General features: G+C 54.2%; 1 protein-coding gene and 1 long non-coding RNA gene across 2 annotated transcripts; both read left to right on the top strand.

Moving 5' to 3' along the window:
- The first annotated feature begins 859 nt into the window (after window positions 1-859).
- On the top strand, window positions 860-6,930 carry WFIKKN2 (WAP, follistatin/kazal, immunoglobulin, kunitz and netrin domain containing 2). Its single transcript, XM_012789796.2, has 2 exons — window positions 860-1,594; window positions 4,169-6,930. Exons 1-2 carry the CDS (start codon window positions 1,385-1,387, stop codon window positions 5,687-5,689), a joined length of 1,731 nt encoding a protein of 576 aa, XP_012645250.1. The 5' UTR covers window positions 860-1,384; the 3' UTR covers window positions 5,690-6,930.
- A 399-nt stretch (window positions 6,931-7,329) lies between these two features.
- LOC142861869 (uncharacterized) lies at window positions 7,330-12,164 on the top strand. The gene is made up of 3 exons (XR_012912973.1): window positions 7,330-7,351; window positions 11,433-11,609; window positions 11,833-12,164. It is a non-coding gene; the product is annotated as an uncharacterized LOC142861869 (long non-coding RNA).
- The last annotated feature ends 7,349 nt before the right edge of the window (window positions 12,165-19,513 follow it).

Genomic DNA, 19,513 nt, shown 5'->3' with positions numbered 1-19,513 from the left:
GGGTGGGGGCTCTGCAAGGCCCCTGCCCACACCCAGCAAGCTGGTGTCCCCATTCCTGGATAATGGCAGGGTGCTTAGCTCCTATGCAGGTCCTTTCTTCCACCTGCCGAGGAGGTGCCGCCTGCTGTGATGTGCACAGAGACCCTGCCCGTGCTGGGAGCCCAGTGCGTGTTAGCGCCGGTGTCACTATGACCGCTTGCTGCGTGTGACCTTGGGCGGGTCGCTTGCCCTCCTCTGCCACAGACCTTTTCCTCTGCGGAGTGGGGACATGGGATGCCACCTGCAGAGCCCCGGCACTCAGAAGCAGCCCCCTGAAAAGGGCGCGGTGGTCCTCGGGGAGGGCAGCTCGGCCGTGCAGAGCAGTCCGAGACACTGTTGCCGCCGCGGAGGTTTCTTGGAGCCGACAAGTGTGCCGATGGAGGAGTGAGGAATGTGATACGTCCCGGCAGCCGGGGGAGCCGGAGCATATCTGGTATGTGTCTCTGGAATGATTTGGGGAACAGTCGCCGAAGTTGGATCGTAAGCCACAACTGCCCGGGACGTAGAGATGCGAGGCGAGCGCCCGTGTGCACGCCCCCCACAAAGGAGCCTGGGGCTGGGGTGGGAGTCGGCTTACACGGCACAGCGGCGCGGCGCGGCTCAGGCCCGCCCTGGAATGACCGTGAACTTGTTGTTTTTCCACGTCATTTGCTCTCAAATGTACAATCGTGCCGGGCGATGCTAACCGGTGGCTGCAGGTCCCTCCTTGTAACAAGTGATTGTGTGTTCTTTAGAGGTGGCTAAAGGGGAGGAGGGGGCCCAGCCCCAAGGAGCGGGCGGGGGGAAAGGGAAACAAACCCTTCTTTACAGCGAGCTTGCGTGTCCCGAAGCCAGCTCCCCCTAAAGCACATGCCATTTTTGGCCCTTGAAGGGGTTAAAGGCCTCCTGGAGTCAAAAACAAGCAGGTGTCCCACCGTGCCAGATACGCTGCCTAAACTGCTTCCAGCTTTTTTTTTTCCCCTTCTGCAATAAGTCTGTGATCAGCCACGGGACAGAGGCGCCAGCAGCCTGCCTGTGACAGGCATCAGGTTAGCCTGCTCCCACTCGGGTGGCGCGCCCAGGATATAAATCCAGGCTCAGGGCCCCTGCTGCGGCTCCTCTCCCTGCACACTCAGGAGAGGGAGTTTCTTTCCAAAGACCTTTCTTTTATCTGAAGCCGCACGGCCCAGCAGGCTGCACTGACTTGGTGGAGGCAGCCGGCGGCAGCAGCCTCAGCACAGCCTTAGCAAGGAAGCCTGCTGGGGTGGGGAGGGCAGGTGTCTCCAGCCCGCGAGAAGGAGGCCCTGGTGGCCCCCAGCCCCTGGCGCTGTTGCAGGGGAGGTCTCCAGCCACCATAGACCGCAGCATGTGGGCCCTGGGGTGCCGCCGGTCCTGGTCCCGCTGGGAGCAGGTGGCAGCGCTGCTGCTGCTGCTGCTGTTGCTCGGGGTACCCGCTCGAGGCCTGGCGCTGCCGCCCATCCGCTATTCCCACGCTGGCATCTGCCCCAACGACATGAACCCCAACCTCTGGGTGGATGCACAGAGCACCTGCAAGCGGGAGTGTGAGACGGACCAGGTGAGTGGACCACGTGAGCGCGTTAGTGAGGCGGGCGGGGCTGTGGGGTGGGGACGGCTCGGTAGTGCCCTGCAGGACCAGGAACGCGAAGGAACACAGACCTGTCCACCCAGACATAAACAGGGCACGATGCCTGTCTGTTCACACCCAGGCCTGCAAAGAGGCAGAAGAGATGTCCAAGTTCATCAGGGACCGGGAAGCCGAGGATTCCTCCTTGTCTGCGAGGGCTGCTGTGAGCCAGCGCCGGGGCAGGCACCTAGTGGGGACTGGCACGCGTGTCAGCAAACACGCACCACCCGTAGGTGCGAGTGGAATGCAGAGCCGTGCAGGGAGGGCAGGTTGGGCTTAGAACCCACCTCTGACAACATAGCTGAGGCTTCGTGGCCTCTAGGCCACCTCCCCAGGGGCTTGGACCCTACCCTGAGAGCAGACCAGGCTGATGGTAGGCCGGGCATGAACTGTTCTCCGTAGTCCCTCAGGTGCCCTGGGAAGGAATGGGACTAAGTGTCAGCCTCCCAGGTTCCTCCATGCAGCTGTCTGCTCCCCATCAGAGGACACTGCAGCAGGGCTGGGCCGGCTCCAGGGCAGTCCCCTCCCAGTTCCCAGTCATTCCCAGTCATTCCCAGTGGTCATTCCTGCCCACCCCCGCCCCCCTCCAGGGGCAATGGGCCACGGTACCTGCACCTGCTCCGGGCAGGGCCGCTTCCTGCCCGACCTGGCCAGCTCTGAGGACAGCACACAGTCTCTCGGGGCTCCAGGTCTGGGCTGCCATCCCCAGGGAACGTGAGACCCTAGTGCTCCTGTAGGTGCTGGTCACCCGCAGGAGAGCACAGGGCTGCCCCGGAGACAGTTCAGAGGGGACCGTGCTCAGGCCTCTCAGGCCAGATGCTGCCAGCGGACATGGGTGCCGAGGGAAAGGGGGCTAAGTACTGGGGAGGGGTGGCGGCTGTTCCCGCCCAGCTAGGATCGTGCCATTACCTGGCTGTGGTCACAGGGAAGCCTGTCTCACTGGCGCGGGCTGGCCTACTAAGCCAGGTGGGGCCTGGGCACAGTGGACTCTGGCTGGTCCTGTGTCTCGGGTGGAGGCACCTGTGTGGGCTGAGGATGCAGCCAGCCTGTGGGGACACTCTGGCCCTGGAGCAGAAGTGTTCTAAGGATCAGTCCAGGTTTCCTGTGCCCGGAGAACCCAGCCTCTCATGGACCTCCAGGTCCTGAAGGAGCTGTCTGGGCCAGTGTCTTAGGAACCAGATGCTGGGCAGGCCGAGGGCGGGTTCTCCTGCTCCCACTTTCCCTCCTGCCCTCACCTCCCTGCAGGCCCTCTCCCTTGGACGCCCGCTCTGCGAGCTGCCCATCCCTGTCCCCAGCCTCCCCTGGTGTGGCCTGGAAGCCTATGCCAAACAAGGGCTGCAAAACAAAGTCCCCATTCTGAGCCAAAAGGGGTAATGCAGTAAACAAGCTAGGCAGGCACACGGCCGGGGCGGGGGCATTTCCCCCTCTTAGCTGATGTGGAATGTCAAAGAGGCTGAAATAAAAGTTGGAATGACGAGAGGCCAGCCCTGGTGGGGAGTAACTCACAGAGTTACTACCTGGAGGAGGATTAGGAGCTCTGCCTGCCTGCCCCGTGGGTACGATGTGTTTTTGTCGAAAACACCACGTGAGATCCTTGTTTGTGTCGGCTCCACAAGCATGGTGCTAATTTCGAGGAATTAAACTAATGCCTTACGTGGCTCCACAGAAAATCAGAGGGGATTACGGCCTGGCAAGTCCCCGCTGACCTTTGCCACACAAGAGGACTTTTCTTCTTGTTTCCCCCTGAAATGTCCCACATGGAGCTGAGCGCCCGGGTCTGGTGCAGACCTGGCGTCCCGGGGCCCGTCTCACCTGCCTTCACTCTTGGCTTTGGGCAAACCTGGGCCCTTGTCACAGCCTCTGGTCCTCATGCGTGTGCTGGTCTCCTCCAGTGGGGAGAGGGAGGACAGCCCGGAACATCTGTCCCGGGGTGTTTCCTTCTTGGCATCTGCTGTGAACCCTTCAAGTCAGCAGGGCATCCTCACCCCATTGGAGAAACGACAAAAAGGGCAGCCTCACTTGTTCAACTAGGCCTCACTTTCAGATGTGGAGGAAAAGCATGCTACTGCAGCATCCCATCCACTGGGAGCTCGGGGCCCCTGTCTTTGGGGGGTCACCTCTGCATTCGCCTTGGTGAAAGGATCATAGGAAAACTTCCCCTGTTAGAGATCTGTGGCCCGCCTCTTCCCACACTGCTAGCTATGTGACCTTGGGCAAGTTCCTGAACCTCTCTGTGCCTCAGTCCTCACCATCTGTAAAGTAAGGCTAGTAGCTGTACCCACCAGGCTGGTGATGAGCATAGTAAGTTGACAGATGTCCAAGTTCTTAGACGAGGGCCCAGAACACAGTCGATGCCATGCAGGCATCAGCCGGGATCAGCATCAAGTGTCACTGCCCACGCTGGATGGCGAGCACGTTAGTGTCCCTCCCCACAAACCGTCGCGCAGAGAGCCCCGTCCCCTCTCCCCCGTCCTCCCTGTTCAGGCCTCTCTCTGGCTCTTGCAGGAGTGTGAGACCTATGAGAAGTGCTGCCCCAATGTGTGCGGGACCAAGAGCTGCGTGGCGGCCCGCTACATGGACGTGAAAGGGAAGAAGGGCCCCGTGGGCATGCCCAAGGAGGCCACGTGCGACCACTTCATGTGCCTGCAGCAGGGCTCCGAGTGCGACATCTGGGACGGCCAGCCCGTGTGCAAGTGCAAAGACCGCTGCGAGAAGGAGCCCAGCTTTACCTGCGCCTCGGACGGCCTCACCTACTATAACCGCTGCTACATGGACGCCGAGGCCTGCTCCAAGGGCATCACGCTGGCCGTTGTCACCTGCCGCTACCACTTCACCTGGCCCAACACCAGCCCCCTGCCACCTGAGACCACCGTGCACCCCACCACGGCCTCCCCGGAGACCCCCGGGCTGGACATGGTGGCCCCAGCCCTGCTCAGCCACCCCGTGCACCAGTCAGTCACGGTGGGCGAGACAGTGAGCTTCCTCTGCGAGGTGGTGGGCCGGCCCCGGCCCGAGATCACCTGGGAGAAGCAGCTGGAGGACCGGGAGAACGTGGTCCTGCGGCCCAACCACGTGCGCGGCAACGTGGTGGTCACCAACATCGCCCAGCTGGTCATCTATAACGCGCAGCCCCAGGACGCTGGCATCTACACCTGCATGGCCCGGAATGCCGCCGGGGTCCTGAGGGCCGACTTCCCGCTGTCGGTGGTCAGGGGGGGTCAGGCCGCGGCCACCTCGGAGAGCAGCCCCAACGGCACGGCCTTTCCGGCCGCCGAGTGCCTGCAGCCGCCTGACAGCGAGGACTGCGGCGAGGAGCAGACGCGCTGGCACTTCGACGCCCAGGCCAACGACTGCCTCACCTTCACCTTTGGCCACTGCCACCGCAACCTCAACCACTTCGAGACCTACGAGGCCTGCGTGCTGGCCTGCATGAGCGGGCCGCTGGCCGCCTGCAGCCTGCCCGCCCTGCAGGGGCCCTGCAAGGCCTATGCGCCCCGCTGGGCCTACAACAGCCAGACGGGCCAGTGCCAGTCCTTCGTCTACGGCGGCTGCGAGGGCAACGGCAACAACTTTGAGAGCCGAGAGGCCTGCGAGGAGTCGTGCCCCTTCCCTCGGGGCAACCAGCGCTGTCGGGCCTGCAAGCCGCGGCAGAAGCTCGTGACCAGCTTCTGTCGGAGCGACTTCGTCATCCTGGGCCGGGTGTCTGAGCTGACCGAGGAGCCCGACTCGGGCCGTGCCCTGGTGACGGTGGACGAGGTCCTGAAGGACGAGAAGATGGGCCTCAAGTTCCTGGGCCGGGAGCCGCTGGAGGTCACGCTGCTCCACGTGGACTGGGCCTGCCCCTGCCCCAACGTGACGGTGGGCGAGACGCCGCTCATCATCATGGGCGAGGTGGACGGCGGCATGGCCATGCTGCGGCCCGACAGCTTCGTGGGCGCGTCCAGCGCACGGCGGGTCAGGAAGCTCCGCGAGGTCATGCACAAGAAGACCTGCGACGTCCTCAAGGAGTTCCTGGGCTTGCACTGAAGCCCCCACCCCTCCCTGGCCCCTTCCTGGCCCTCTCCCACCTACCCCCCCCATGCCCCCAGTCAGCAACCTGGGCCAGGGCAGCTCAGACAGTCGTGGGCCGGCAGGGAAGCACCCATCAGCAGGTCGGAAAAAAGCCACCGGCGGGTCTCAGATCAGCTTCTAGTCTTTGGGTTCTATAAAGGGTCCACTTTTTCAGCTGAAGGGGACAAAAGGGGAAGTTAGTAGACACATGTAGGTTGTTCCTGATGACCAGTGTGCTCAGGCATCCTCCTCCCTTTGCCACCTCCAAGCCCTGGCTCTCCCAGCCACCTGCCCACAGCCAGGCCCCAGCCAGGGTTCAGGAGGCGGCCGCTGGGTGCCGCTTACAGGAGCAGGTGAATGAAAGGGCTTGCAAAGGGGCAGGTGGGAGGAGATGGGGCCCAGGGACTCTCGGCACAAATTCCTCACAGCCCCCTAGATCACTGTGAGCAGAGACCACTTGGTGTCAGAGGTGGGGGCGGTGGGAAGCCAGAGCCATAGTCCAACCCGCCAATCAACTGCCCTGAGTGGAGGCTGCTGGGTCAGGTGGCTCTGGGTGCTCAGCCTGTGTCTCAGGCCAGGGCAGCACTGGCAGAACACACCCTTCCTCTTGGCTGCATTGGTTTGTTGATTCCATGGTGTTCAGTTCAACCCAGTGGACATTCTCTGAGCACCTACTGGGTGCCAGGTGCTAGGACCACAGACTCCTGTCAGTCGCTGCCTGGCTTTGGGCACCCGAGCACAAACGCCCTGATCCCGGGGTCCCCCAGAAGCAGCCCCGTGGCTGGCCCCCCAGCTCCACGTGTCCATTCGATGGGCGGTGTGCTTTCATAGGCCACTGCGTGTAAAGCGGATGGAAGCCCCGGGACCTGGTTTGGTGGCAAGAGAAATAAAGGAAGAGGAAAAGCAGGCGGGAAGGGGCGGTGGAGGAACAGGAGAGGGGAGGCAGGCTTGCGGAGGGAGAGGAACACTGCTCGCTGCTCCCATCTGGTGGTGGCCTTGGGAGCTGCAGCGAGGCCTAGGTGCGGCCCGGGAGGGAGGCTTTGGGGATGTGGCAGCTCCTTGGTGATTTTCTCATGTTTCCAGACTTCCCAGGTGGGCCTGGCCACTCCCCCTCGAGATAGAGGATCTGGGAGCCCCACTGTCAGCCCTGCATCTGCCCCCACGCCCCCTCAGCCCTGCGTCTGTCCCTGCCCCTCCAAAGCTAGAGAAGGTCATTGCGGGGCATCCTCATTTCTTCCTCAAATATAGGCAGGAAGGTACCGATTAAAAGCTCATAGTATCAACAGCCCTTCCTGTGTGATTCCTGTGGGCTCGTGTGGGGGAGGGAACGGGGAGGGGTAGTGACAGTGGTCATTTGTTTGGTGACCTTCCCTATGGGAAGGAAGTCTGGCCAATGGGACCAGATTTGGGTGCTGGAGGGACACTGCTCATATTCAGGCCCATTTTGCAGCTCCGAGGCCCCTGAACGGTGCTGCTGTGTGAGCTAAGCACGAGAAAGCAGAGGCCAGAGAGGCAGGCCGGGTGGGGCGCAGGCCCACCAGTTCTGGCTTGTAATCTGGGTGCTCAAACCCCATTATGACAGCGCGGTGGGTCAGGTGCAGAGGCCAGACCCCGCCACTGATGGCATGGAGTTCAGAGGTGAGAAGGTGGAGGAGACGGGAGTGGGGCAGGCAGGGGCTGTGCTGCCGGCTGTGACTCCCTGGGGGCCTCCAGGTGGGGCCTGGTCCCTGCAGGACTCTGCAGCAAAGCCCCAGGTGTGCCCAGGCCATGGCGTTTGATTCTGTGAATGGGGACAGCGGCGTCTTTGGCCTCAGGGTGGCCCGGGCCTGCTCCTCACCCCTGGAGACATGTTCAGGAGCCCTGCAGCTGTGGCACATCCCACGGCTTGTCTTCCCCTACAAGAGACATTGTTCCCCTGCACACTTGCCTGGGTTTTCCTGGGCTCCAGCCCAGTGGAAGAATTCAGGCCGGGCCCAGCCCAGCCCATCTCAACCACAATGAGGGCACGAGGACGGGGCCAGGAGAGGGAAGACAAGCTGCTCCCTGAGAGAGGAGAGGCCAGAGGAGTGGCAGCTTCTCAGGCAGCCAATAGGAGAACACTGAGCCCAAAACTTAGCCACCAAGATGGTGTGATCTGCTATGATGACACCACTGCTCTCCAGCCTGGTCAACACAGCCAGACCCTGTCTCTAATAAAACATATATAAATTTTAAAAAGATGGTGTGATCCCTGCTCAGATCAGGTAGCCAGAGGGCAAGGACTGTCTCCTCAGCCTCCCTAGAGGCCTGGGGACGTTCGGCTGCACCTGCTGCTAGCCCGAGGTCCAGCACATTGCTGTAGAGCCTGAGGGAGCAAGTGTCCACACACGAGCGCAGGCCTCCCCGTTCACCCCACATGCACAAAGACAGGCCCTGAGCCCTGTGGCAGGGCCAGGACAGCAGGGGCCAGGTCGCACCTCTGCCCCCCTGGTGGTGGTGTGAGGTGCAGGAAAATCCCATCTGAGGGGTCCCTCTCCCCAGATCACTGCCCACCCTCAGCCCCAGACCCTGGCGTCCCTGTCGCACTCCAGCCCCAGCTTGGCAGAGTGAGAAAACCCAGCCTGTGGGGTCAGACTCGCCCAGGTCTGCCTGGGCCCTGCCACTTATCTGCTGTCTCTCTGAGCCTCAGTTTCCCTTATCTGTAAAACAGAAGGTAGTAAGAGCACTTTACAGAGACTTGGGGAGCTCGACCCCATTAGCCTTGTAAAACTGGACAGGCTGGGAAACAGCCTGGCACGGGGTGGCTGCCGCACCGTCTGAGCCTCAGCAGCCCCTTGGCCGGGGGAGGCCAGGACCTGTAGCCCTGCCCTCATGCTCGGTGCCCGGCTTCCCAGCGTCAGCAAACACACAGCTTCAGATGCTTTATTCTGTTGCTCACAGCGTGAGGCCAAACTGAGTGCCCTCGTAGGCTGACTTGGGCTTCAGAAAATATGGGCACTTAGGGAATGAGTGGCTTAGACTCTAACTTCTGACTTACTACATGGCATTTTTTTTTCCTTTCTTTTTTTGTTTTAGAGACAAGATTTCTCTCTGTTACTGAGGTCAGTCTCAAACTCCTGGCCTCAAGTCATCCTTCTGCCTCAGCTTCCCAAAGTGCTAGGGTTATAGGCATGGGCCACTGCACCTGGGCAGCATATATTTTTCTATCCTGGAAACCAAGCCCGAGTCCCTCACCTCTGTTACCCTCTGCCTTATACAATGCCTGACGTCTAGTAGGTGCTCAGTAAAGGGGGGGCTGGGTTCCCGGTTGCCAGGCAACGTGGGGAGGTCACCTCACTCAGTCAGACCCGGGAGATTTGGCCCCAGCCTGGGCCCCAGGACACAGGGAGATTGAGCCTCCTTCACCAAAGCCAGCCTCGCCTGCTTCCCTCCGCACTGGACACTCGCTCCTCCCCTCCTCGCGTCCTTGTCCTTGCGGCTCTCGTCCGCCCAGTGCATGCGTCTGTGCGCGTCTTCACAGACCACCCTGCGCAGCCTGTCTCCGGGCCAGCCCCGGGGCCTCTGGGGGGGACAGCTTGGCTTTCTCCACCTCCGGCCTCCTAGGACACTCTGGCCCATTATCTCGCCAGCTGCCCTGTAGTCTGATGTCACCCCCTGGCCAGGGGGGCTGGAGAGAGGGGCTCGGGCTGGAATCTGGCTAGGGACGGGCGAGAATAAATACGCAGCGTCATGGCGATGTCCCCAGGCCGTGGAGGACTCCCTGTGTCCCATCGTCTTGTTAGAGCAACATCAGCATGAGTGAGTGCTTACTATGTGACAGGCGCTGGACACCAGGGCTTGTCGTCTCCACGGCAACTGCGTGAGACGGAATGCTGTTTTGTAGGTGGGAAAACTAAGGCTGGAGGGGATGAGAAACTTGCCGAAGATCACACAGCCGGTGACCAAGTGGCAGAGCCAGGACCTGAGTCCTGCCCGTCTGACTTCAGGGCTTGTGATGCCCACGTTATGCTGTTTCTCCTTGTGTGCGACACACACACACACACACACACACACACACACACATGCCCTGCTCCGGGCCAGGCAGTGGGAAGTCCCACCAGGACCCGAATATCTCCAAAGAGCCTGCCTCCGAGCCGTGCACACACACCGCCCGGGCGGTTTACGACCTCGACCTCGCCGTGTGACATGTATTTCTATCACACACATGAGCCGTCACGGCCTAGATTCCTTAGCGAGACATCAGCCTTCCGCCCACTCATCCTTCAAGACTCGGCTCCTTGGGGAAGCCTCTGCTGTCCCCCGGGCCTCGAGAGCACTCCTCTCTGAGTCTGTCCCCGTCTGTATCTGTACTTGCACTGATCCAGATCAGAGCAATTGCCTAGGGCTCCAGGAGGGCAGTGGGCCCAGCTCGCACAGCTCACGGGGTTTTGCTGGATGAGCAAAGGACCCTGGGACCGAGGGCCACACGGTGCTATCGCACTGGACACCCATGAGGCTGGGAAGGGGCCTCTCTGGAGTCTTCCCTCCTTCACGGCTCCACCTCCTGACACCTGCTCCTCCTCCTCCTCCTCCTCCCCCACCCACCAGTCTGCAGCCTCCCTCCGACTCTGGGGAATGTGTGATTAATGCAGGCAGGATGGGTGGCAGGGTTCCTGGGTCCTATTCTTGGCTGTGGCCTCATTCTGGAATGTGCCCTGAGGTCAGGTGACACTCCTCTCTCAGGCTGTGTCAGGAGGAAGAATAAACTTCCAGCTGGAATTCTTGGGGGTGGGGGGGCGGGCAGGCGGTGGGGAAAGCTCCCACCCTCTCCTTCCCACCTTTCAGGCTCCCGGCCCCTCCACGCTGCTCTTCCAGGGGCAGGTTAGTGACTGTGTCCACATCCCAGATTATCCTGGGACACGGAACTCTGGCACCCAGGTCTCCAGCAACACTCTGGCCACCCTCAACCCACCAGCGAAAACAGGACTCAGCTCCAACGCTTCCCAGACTGGCCTCTCCCGGAGGTGGGGCCCCTTCCCAGCATGTCTGTCGCAGGGGCACGGGCTGTTTTCTGCCCCTTTCATATCTCAGGGATGCTGCCAGGGACATGGCAGGAGGAGGGCGTACCCATCTTGAGAAGTTGCTTTCTGTTTTGGTATGAGGGACACATCCAATTCTGTCCATAATCTAAGGGGGGACAGAGGATGGTGACCGCTTTGTCTTCTTTCAATGTGGGCAGCCAGGAAGCAAGGAGGGGGCCTGGGGTATTGCCAAGGACCCTCGGCAGGAGAGACGCACGGTGCCAGAACAGGGGGAGTGGACGTTTGCGTACTAAGAGCTCAGATCCGGCACTTCACTGTACTGCCCAGTTTCATCCTCACAACCCTCCCAAAGCTCGATATAATTTTACTGTTTCCCCATTTGGCAGATGCCACCCTAGTTACAGCCTTCAGGGGGAAAAAGACTGGCTGTCCTTGCTTACCTCTATATGCCAACACAAGCCTGGCCATGGAGGATATTCAACAAATGTTTCTTTTTTTTTTTTTTGAGACAGAGTCTCGCTTTCTTGCCTAGGCTAGAGTGAGTGCCGTGGTGTCAGCCTAGCTCACAGCAACCTCAAACTCCTGGGCTCGAGTGATCCTTCTGCCTCAGCCTCCCGAGTAGCTGGGACTACAGGCATGCGCCACCATGCCCGGCTGATTTTTTTTTTTATATTATATATATTAGTTGGCCAATTAATTTCTTTCTATTTTTATGGTAGAGATGGGGTCTCGCTCAGGCTGGTTTTGAACTCCTGACCTTGAGCAATCCGCCCGCCTCAGCCTCCCAGAGTGCTAGGATTACAGGCGTGAGCCACCGCGCCCGGCTCAACAAATGTTTCTTGAATGAATGAATGAAGCAAGTCCTACAGACCTTGGAGGAAGACACACCCTCATAGGTATTATTTCCCCTATTTTACAGATGATGAATCTGAGACTTTAAATGTTTAAAGGACACGTGCCCAAGGTCATAAGATCAATAAATGGAAGAGCCAAGACTCAAAGTCAAGTCTGTCTGTCTGACTTTAGTGCCTAACCTCTTTCTAGGGTGATATATATATATTTTTTTCTTTTCTCTTTTTCTTTTCTTTTCTCTTTTTCTTTTCTTTTCCTTTTTTTTAGAGATGGGGTCTCTCTCTGTCACTCAGACTGGATAGCAGTGACATCATCATACATCATAGCTCACTGCAAACTTGAACTCCTGGCCTCAAGTGATCTTCTTGCCTCAGCCTCTGGAGTAGCTGGGACTTCAGACGTGCACCACCACACCCGGCTAAGAGGGCGATATATATTTTAACCATCACAGCTAAAGGCTGAGGACGACCCCAATGGCAGTTCTCCTCCTGAACATCCACGACCACCATCTCTAAGCGATGCCTGGCCTGTGGGAGTACCCAGGCTTTACAGCAAGTCTATAAAGCTGCACTCTCCAACACAGTTAGTATTGAATTCACGTGAATGTATTCAAATTAAATAAAATTTTAAGATTCATTTCCTCACTTGCACTAGTCATGTCTCAAGTGCCATATGTTATGTGGCTAGTGGCTACCATATTGGACAACACAGACAGAATATTTCCATCATCATAGAAAATTCTATTGCACATCCCTTGTTATAAAGGACTAGCACATAATTCTTGCGTTATTTGGCAGAGGGCTTGTATAAGGGGCAGGGGGCTATCAGTGATGGTCTTTAACTCCAAGCTCCTGCCCTGCCAAGGACTCCAAGGATTCCCTCTTTTGGCCACTTGCTGGTATGTGGTCTCATTGGTCCCGCTGCCAACAGTGGGCTTTTTACAAGGGCTCTTTATTTACCCCCATTGTCTCTGGACCCTGGTCTCCGCCTCAACATTCCCTCATCCTTTCTCCCAGAAGGCTCCCAGGCCTTCATGCAAATAAGGTTCTTGATGGTCTCCATCAGCATCCCAGAGTTCCTAAAGAGGTATGCAAATTAGTACACACACCCCCAGCACCAACAGTCATGCTGCTCAGGTGAAGACAGGGTCACCAAACTTTTAGCTAAGTACGATAGAGAGGGGCTGCTGCTAGGAAGGAGACAGTAGGAGCAGAGGCTGCGACCTCCCGTGGCCCGGCACAGTGCCCGTGACAGCTGCTGCCGCCCAGGAGTCGGCCTGACAACGTGCAGGTTACTCAACAGCTCTTCGGGGACACCTAAGCTGTAGCCATAATCTCGTTCCTTGTGTGGAATTACTGAATAAAGGTCTAAGAATTATTTTGTTAGTGGCTGTTGCTACTATAAGTGCATTGCAGAAGCCTTTAAAAAAGAGAGATCAGATAGTTTAGGCCTCAGGGTCCCCAAATCTCCTTGATGTCAGGTGGGTGGCAGTGAGGAAAGGTAAAAGTCATGGAAGAGCATAGGCTCAAATACTGGCTATGTAACTCCAGGTAAGTGAATCTCTCTGTGCCGCAGTATCTTTGTCTATAAAATGGACTATAATAATAATATTATTATAATGATACTATAATAATACCCACAGTGCCCCTCCAGGAGCAGTCAGCCCTGGGCCTGGATGCGTCCTTGGTTGGGGATAATTGTATGTCCCTGCCCATGGCAGGAACCAGAAGGGGAGAACAGGCCCATCTGCCTGTAGCTGGCCTTGAAGAGCAAGGTGAGAACAGACACCACCTCCTTTGCTGACGAGGGAAGAGTCCAGGATGAAGATGGCTGGAGAAGACAGAGAGAGAGTAAGAGAGAGAGCGAGGGACAAGAAGACATACACACACTGTGAGTTGTGAAGGAGGTGGCCCAGGAAGCGGAGATAAAGTGTAGTCATTTGGGTAGAGATACGGAACCTCTAGGACTTCCATGGAGGCCTTGAGAACATTTCTCCAACCGTCATTCCCGGCTCTAATACCTCAGTCCGCAGACCTCAGCTCTCACGGTTCCCTTATTTCGAGTGCCGCTCACCTTGTCAGTGGGCTACCAGGGGCAACAGAATAAAAGGAGTACCAGCCTTAGGGCCCTGGTACAATCAATAGCAGACTCACAGCAATATTCCCAATCATTACGATCAACAATATCACCCTGTGACCCTAATAAGAGCAGCTGGCATTTACAGGAGAGCAGAATGCAGCGTTTGTGAGACTTACACAGGCGGCAACCCATCCTGTCCCAGGCCTCGTAGAGGGTGGGTCCCCTTTACCTATTAGATGCCCTGTTGGCAGGGTTAATAATTTCCATTACTAACAGCTAACAGCATTTAATGTGTGTTCAACATGCACTATCTCATTAAATATTTGCAACCCTGTGATATGTATATTATTCACCCCCACTTAATGTTCTCTTCATTTCAGAGATGATGAAACTGAGGCTCACGGAGATTGAATAATTTGCCTGAGGTCCCTGGCCAAGCAGGGATCCAAACCTAGGTGTGTCTCTGTGACACCAAAGCCCGCGCAGCTAACCAAGTGTATAATACCTTCCACCACAGACTCGAGAATACTCAAATACGGTTTTCTCTCACTTTTGCTTCCTCCCTTCTCCCTGCTAATCTACCAGGTTTTACTTCCTAGGATTCTCATGAAAAGCCAGGTTTAAGGCCAGCTGACCTCCCCTAAATAGGCCAAGCATGCCCTTGAGGCTAAGCCAGGGGGGGGGATTCAAGCCCTCCCTCACTGAAGGGGGAGCTCAAGTCATTCAATGTGGGGAAGAAGGCTACGCTTAATGCTTTCTATATCTTACATACTCACCACACCAACCCTGACAAGCAGAATTTTTCAACCGTCTTTCACAGATAGGAAAGCAGAGGCTGAATAGGTTGAACTCACAGGGCACAGCTATGTAAGGGTGAGTTTGGGCTTCAATTCAAAGCCTGACCCCAAAGCCCATATTCTTTCTCATACAGGGTCACTGGGAGTGCTGTTATTTGGAGGCTTAATGAAGCCTACACTGTTCTAGAGCATTCTTACTTCTTAGGAGTGACCAAGGAGTCTAGAGGGAGAACTGTGAGGCCTGCTGGGGATACGCTGGCGTGTTCCGCGCCAAAGCAGGATCGTGTTTTGCACAGGGCAGTGATGCCCTCTGAGCAGGTCACGTGAAGGAGCTTGGCCAGCTCGGGGTGGTATTTTCCGTAGGTGACAGAGTGCTCAGCCACAAAGCAAACTTAGTGGAGTCTGGGGAAGGGCATTGCTGGGGCGAAGTGACCCAGGGGGAAAGCGATTTGGGGCTGTGAATTTCTGGCTGCCATTTGCACAAAGCTTTCCCTGCAGAGCCTCGTTCTTTGATTTAGGCTCAAACCAGAAGACATTGCGAGCATCCAAAAAGCCAGACTGGAGCAGGAACAGCTGAGCTCCGCAAAGACTGTATCTTGGCCATGGGTAGGTGAGGGGATGGGGGCAGGGAGCGGGAGTGACCTGGGGGTATCTGAGTCTGTGAACCCACACTTTCCACCAGCGCTGGTACTTGCCCTGAACCCTGACATCACAGAACCACAAGAGCTTTTGTCACCAAGGTAGGAGAACAAATGAGATGACCCCTAGAGGGAGCTTCTAGCCTGAGGCAGCTTCTCACACAATCATTAAGCTGAAAACCCGTCTTGAAGAGTAGGGATTAGAGCCACCCTCCTACACAGCCTTCTGCCGGCTCACTTCCCCCTCTCTCCCCTCGCTCTTCTTACCTGTCTCCCCCCTTCCTACCCCTGGGTTTGATGAATAAAGAAATTCCGAACCACCTTGCTTTCATAATGCTTCTGTACAAAGCTTGAAACAGTGAAAAAATAAATTACAATGTCCAAATTCAAAGGCGGCTTCTCCCAGGAGAGAGGGGCTGGCAGCAGAGCTTCTATTTCTGATTTCCTCTGCCTTTTTTCCCTCGAGGGTTAGCAGCACACATTCTTCCTGCTGTGGACACATCAGACGAAGAAAAAAAACCAGGAGCAAGTCTTTCCTCTCCTCTGGCTGTTCCTGCACTGAAGCTGGGAATTTGAGGGAGGCCAGGCTCTCCTGGGTACTTCCAATGAACATTTCCCCATTCTTGATAGCTTGATGGCTCCTCCTAGATCTAGAATCCCCCAGATGGTCTCTCCTTTTTTCTTTTTTTGGTTCATACCTCTACATTTTCCTATGTATTATGATTATTTGGGCCTGTGTGTTATCTTTTGCTAGACTGTAAGCTTCTTTAGAGGTTCAAAGGTTTTATATATCACCACCAGTTCCTAACCCAGTAGGTGCTCAATAAATGTGCTGAATGGATGAATACAGGGGCTGTTCTTAATCATACCTCACCTTGTTTGGGAAAGAATTCAGGGACAAGAATGGAATCTGAGCCCAGAGCAGCCACTTGAGTCAACATCACCCTTTTGCTATCACAAGTACTAATAAAGTTCAGGACCAAAATCTTCAGTGTGTGAAGTGCCTACAGCTATGTCTCAAAGAATCTAGCTATCCAGAGAGCACTAGTAGCATGAATGAGTAAAACCAGCACACAGCCCTCGAACTCTTATTTCTTAGTCCACTGGCTTTTCAGCAACAGATTTCCCTTTCCTAACTGTGCCTGACGAAGGCTGATATTAAAACGCGTTTGGCAGTGGCTCACGCCTGTAATCCTAGCACTCTGGAAGGCTGAGGCGGGCGGATTGCTCGAGGTTAGGAGTTCGAAACCAGCCTGAGCAAGAGCAAGACCCTGTCTCTACTATAAATAGAAAGAAATTAATTGGCCAACTAATATATATAGAAAAAATTAGCTGGGCATGGTGGTGCATGCCTGTAGTCCCAGCTACTTGGGAGGCTGAGGCAGAAGGATTGCTTGAGCCCAGGAGTTTGAGGTTGCTGTGAGCGAGGCTGATGCCATGGCACTCACTCTAGCCTGGGCAACAAAGCGAGACTCTGTCTCAAAATAAAATAAAATAAAACGGGTTTGGGGTTGCTGAGCATACAGCCACTTACAGGGCCATGCTGGGTAAGCAGGACAGGGACACTCGGCACAAAGTGCATTTTAGATGACTTCTGAATAATCAAGTGTGGCTCTTTTATAGTCTACTTGTTGAGGTCAAGCAAAGGAGCAGTATGGCATAATGGTTCCCCATCTTGGACTTTGGAAACTGACACCCACAGTTCATGTCCTAGCTCCACCGGCTGAGACTCTGTCACAAGCTCACTGCCTCAGTTTCTTTTTCTGTAAATGGAAGAAATAGTATAACCTGTGGAGAAATGTTATGAAGTTGAAGTGAGGTAAAATGGGGTGATATCTAGCACAGAGTAAATGCTACATGAGTGTTGCCTCTTCCTGTTACTGAGTTTCTGGGGTTGGTCATTCCCTCTCGACTCCCTAAGACTTTGTGATGGTGCCAAAATCTCCATCCTTTAAGTAGGCAACGTTTTACATGATAGCAGCTTCCTACCCTCCTTCAAACTCTGGAAGAAAACATACAGTCATCAGGAAACTGGGATTCCTGGACTAGGGGTACTTGTCCTGGATCTTAGGACTTCTGCAAAGCCTCCGTTGGGGAAACTGATCTCCAGAGCAAGTCCCAGCGTGGAGGATACAGAAGCTCTCTCCTTTGCTGCTCTGTTAACCTTTCCAGACCCTGAAGCAAAGGCAGACAGAGGGCACACACCCCGGCCCCATGCTTGCCTGCTTCTCCTCTAGCAGATGCTCCTGGGGAGATAAGATCTTACTTCCGTTGCTCTATTCCTTTTACACAGAACCCCAAAAGTTCTTTGAACTTTAGTGGTTCAGAAAATAAACAAGAATCTCCTTCCCAAAAACATTTCATCCTAGGTTACAAAAAAAAAAAGAAAAAGTTTTCCTTCTTCCAATCTTTTGCAAGATTCAGAAAGATGCATTTCCCCAGGTAAAATCCTTTATTGCTGTGTGAAAACTGAGTTGTTCTCCAAGTCTTTAGTTAAAGAGCCTCCAGTGACACCTTAGTTTCTAGAAAAGTTGCCCAGGGATTGCAGCTATCTTAAGCACTGTAGTGAAATGGTTTAGAGATCCCCAACATGTATACTGGAAATAGAAAGGAGTTAGAAGAAAGTCAGGCACCAGGAATCCACAGAACTTTAGAACGACGGGTAGCTTACAAAACAAGGAGCGGCGTTTTGGGAAAAGAGCTCTGAGAGCAGTAGGCAGAGCTGGATACTCAGAGGGAAAAAAGAACAGGCATGGTCCTTACAAAACAAACCAAAATCCAACCTTCATTCTTGCTAGAAATGGATTGATGGGTGGTGGCGTGGTGTCAAGGAAAAGCCAGCTGAAAGGAGGACCTGCACTTATTGCAAAATGGAAAAAGGGACTATGTGTAGGAAACTTGTACTAAAATGGCCAGAATTTGCAGGGCCCGATAATGCCATTTCTATAAATCATGCTGAGATGATACCAACAGTATTCCTTTCCATCAGTATCCAGAAGTTGTCAACTTATACCCATTTGCTAGGAACCAAGCTAGACTGATGTCATATCCATGCTTGTCACTATTTCTGGCATAAAGGAAGTACAAAATTGAAGTCAGAATCTGCTTTTAGGAGGGCACACAACCCAACCTTCACGCTCCAAGAGTCTACAGCATCATATTTTTCTAGCTCTCTGAACAGCACTAAAGAAGGAAGAGCAAGAGAGACCTCAAGAGCTGTAGAAAGTCATATGGAGACCCAGCATTTGAAAATAGCTGCAACCTGATGGCTGGTAAGGAAGTTTATGCTTGACTTTAACATTCACTGCAAAAAAAGAAAAAAAGAAAAAACCCACACATAAAAGCAATGTCTAGCTCATTTTTGTCAATGTGGTTTTTTTTTCACAAATTATTTTTGAAACACTTGAGGAGTGTATAGACAGAAGGGATGCGACCTACAGTATATGCCAAGGTTTGTCTAAAAATATTTTACACCTGTTCTGTTCTGCACACTGGTCATATTTTATCAGTGAAGTAAGTACTCATAATGCCAGACGGAATGTGTTTTTCCTTCCAAGTCTTCAATGTTTTTCCCTTCTGCAAAGCAAACCTCCTCTTCTTTTATACCTGCACTAAAATAAGGCTAGCACCATTATCCATATGACATATCCACCACCAGACCTACATTTTAACTACTATTCCTGAACCAATATTGTCTAAACAAGAACTACTCCAATATTTTTCACAACAGCATGGACACTTTAATTTAGCAAACATTTTTGGCTGTTCCCAAAAGGAATGTCAACTGGTATACTGGGCTTAAATCAGCTTGCCGATTATATGAAAAAGAATGCTGAAACATTGGTTTTGTTCAGTGCCTCAGAACTAGAAATACAAACTCAGTGATAGTTCTGAAGTATGAGTAGAAGACCTTTTAGGATATTATAGTAGAATTTTAATTCTCTCTTGATGCAAATAACCGACTAGATGACAAAATGTTGATATAAGACAGTTATGGTCTTCATTTACTTTTCTGATTTCAAAGGGCAGCAAATGTGGCTAAAATTCTGGACTTCATAGCTTCCAAATACTGAAAGCACCTATGGACTCATGTTCTATTGGTTCATAGATAATTCTTAATAGCAAAGTGATCGGTTCTCATAGTTCCCCAAGGAAGTATAGTGGTATCACTGTACCCATTTTGCAGATGAATAAACTGAGTCAGCTGAATCAGATGACTTAATATGATTAAGCAAGGAATTACACCCATAATTTCAAATAGCCTCCAGACATGAACTGCTTCCTGCTTAAATGTTTTCTTCTAAGGTTTGTCAAATTATGAGATGATCTCAAAGTTCTCACTAATTACTATATATACAAAGCAAGTTTTTAAAAATATAAAATCTTAAAACTCACATGTTGAGCAATAGGTAATAGAGGTTTACTACTTACCAG

This window comes from Microcebus murinus, chromosome 18, assembly GCF_040939455.1.
Source record: "Microcebus murinus isolate Inina chromosome 18, M.murinus_Inina_mat1.0, whole genome shotgun sequence".
NCBI classification, from domain to species: Eukaryota; Metazoa; Chordata; class Mammalia; order Primates; family Cheirogaleidae; genus Microcebus; species Microcebus murinus.
Note: the sequence above shows the minus strand (reverse complement) of the source record. Positions and strands in the feature narration are given on the sequence as shown.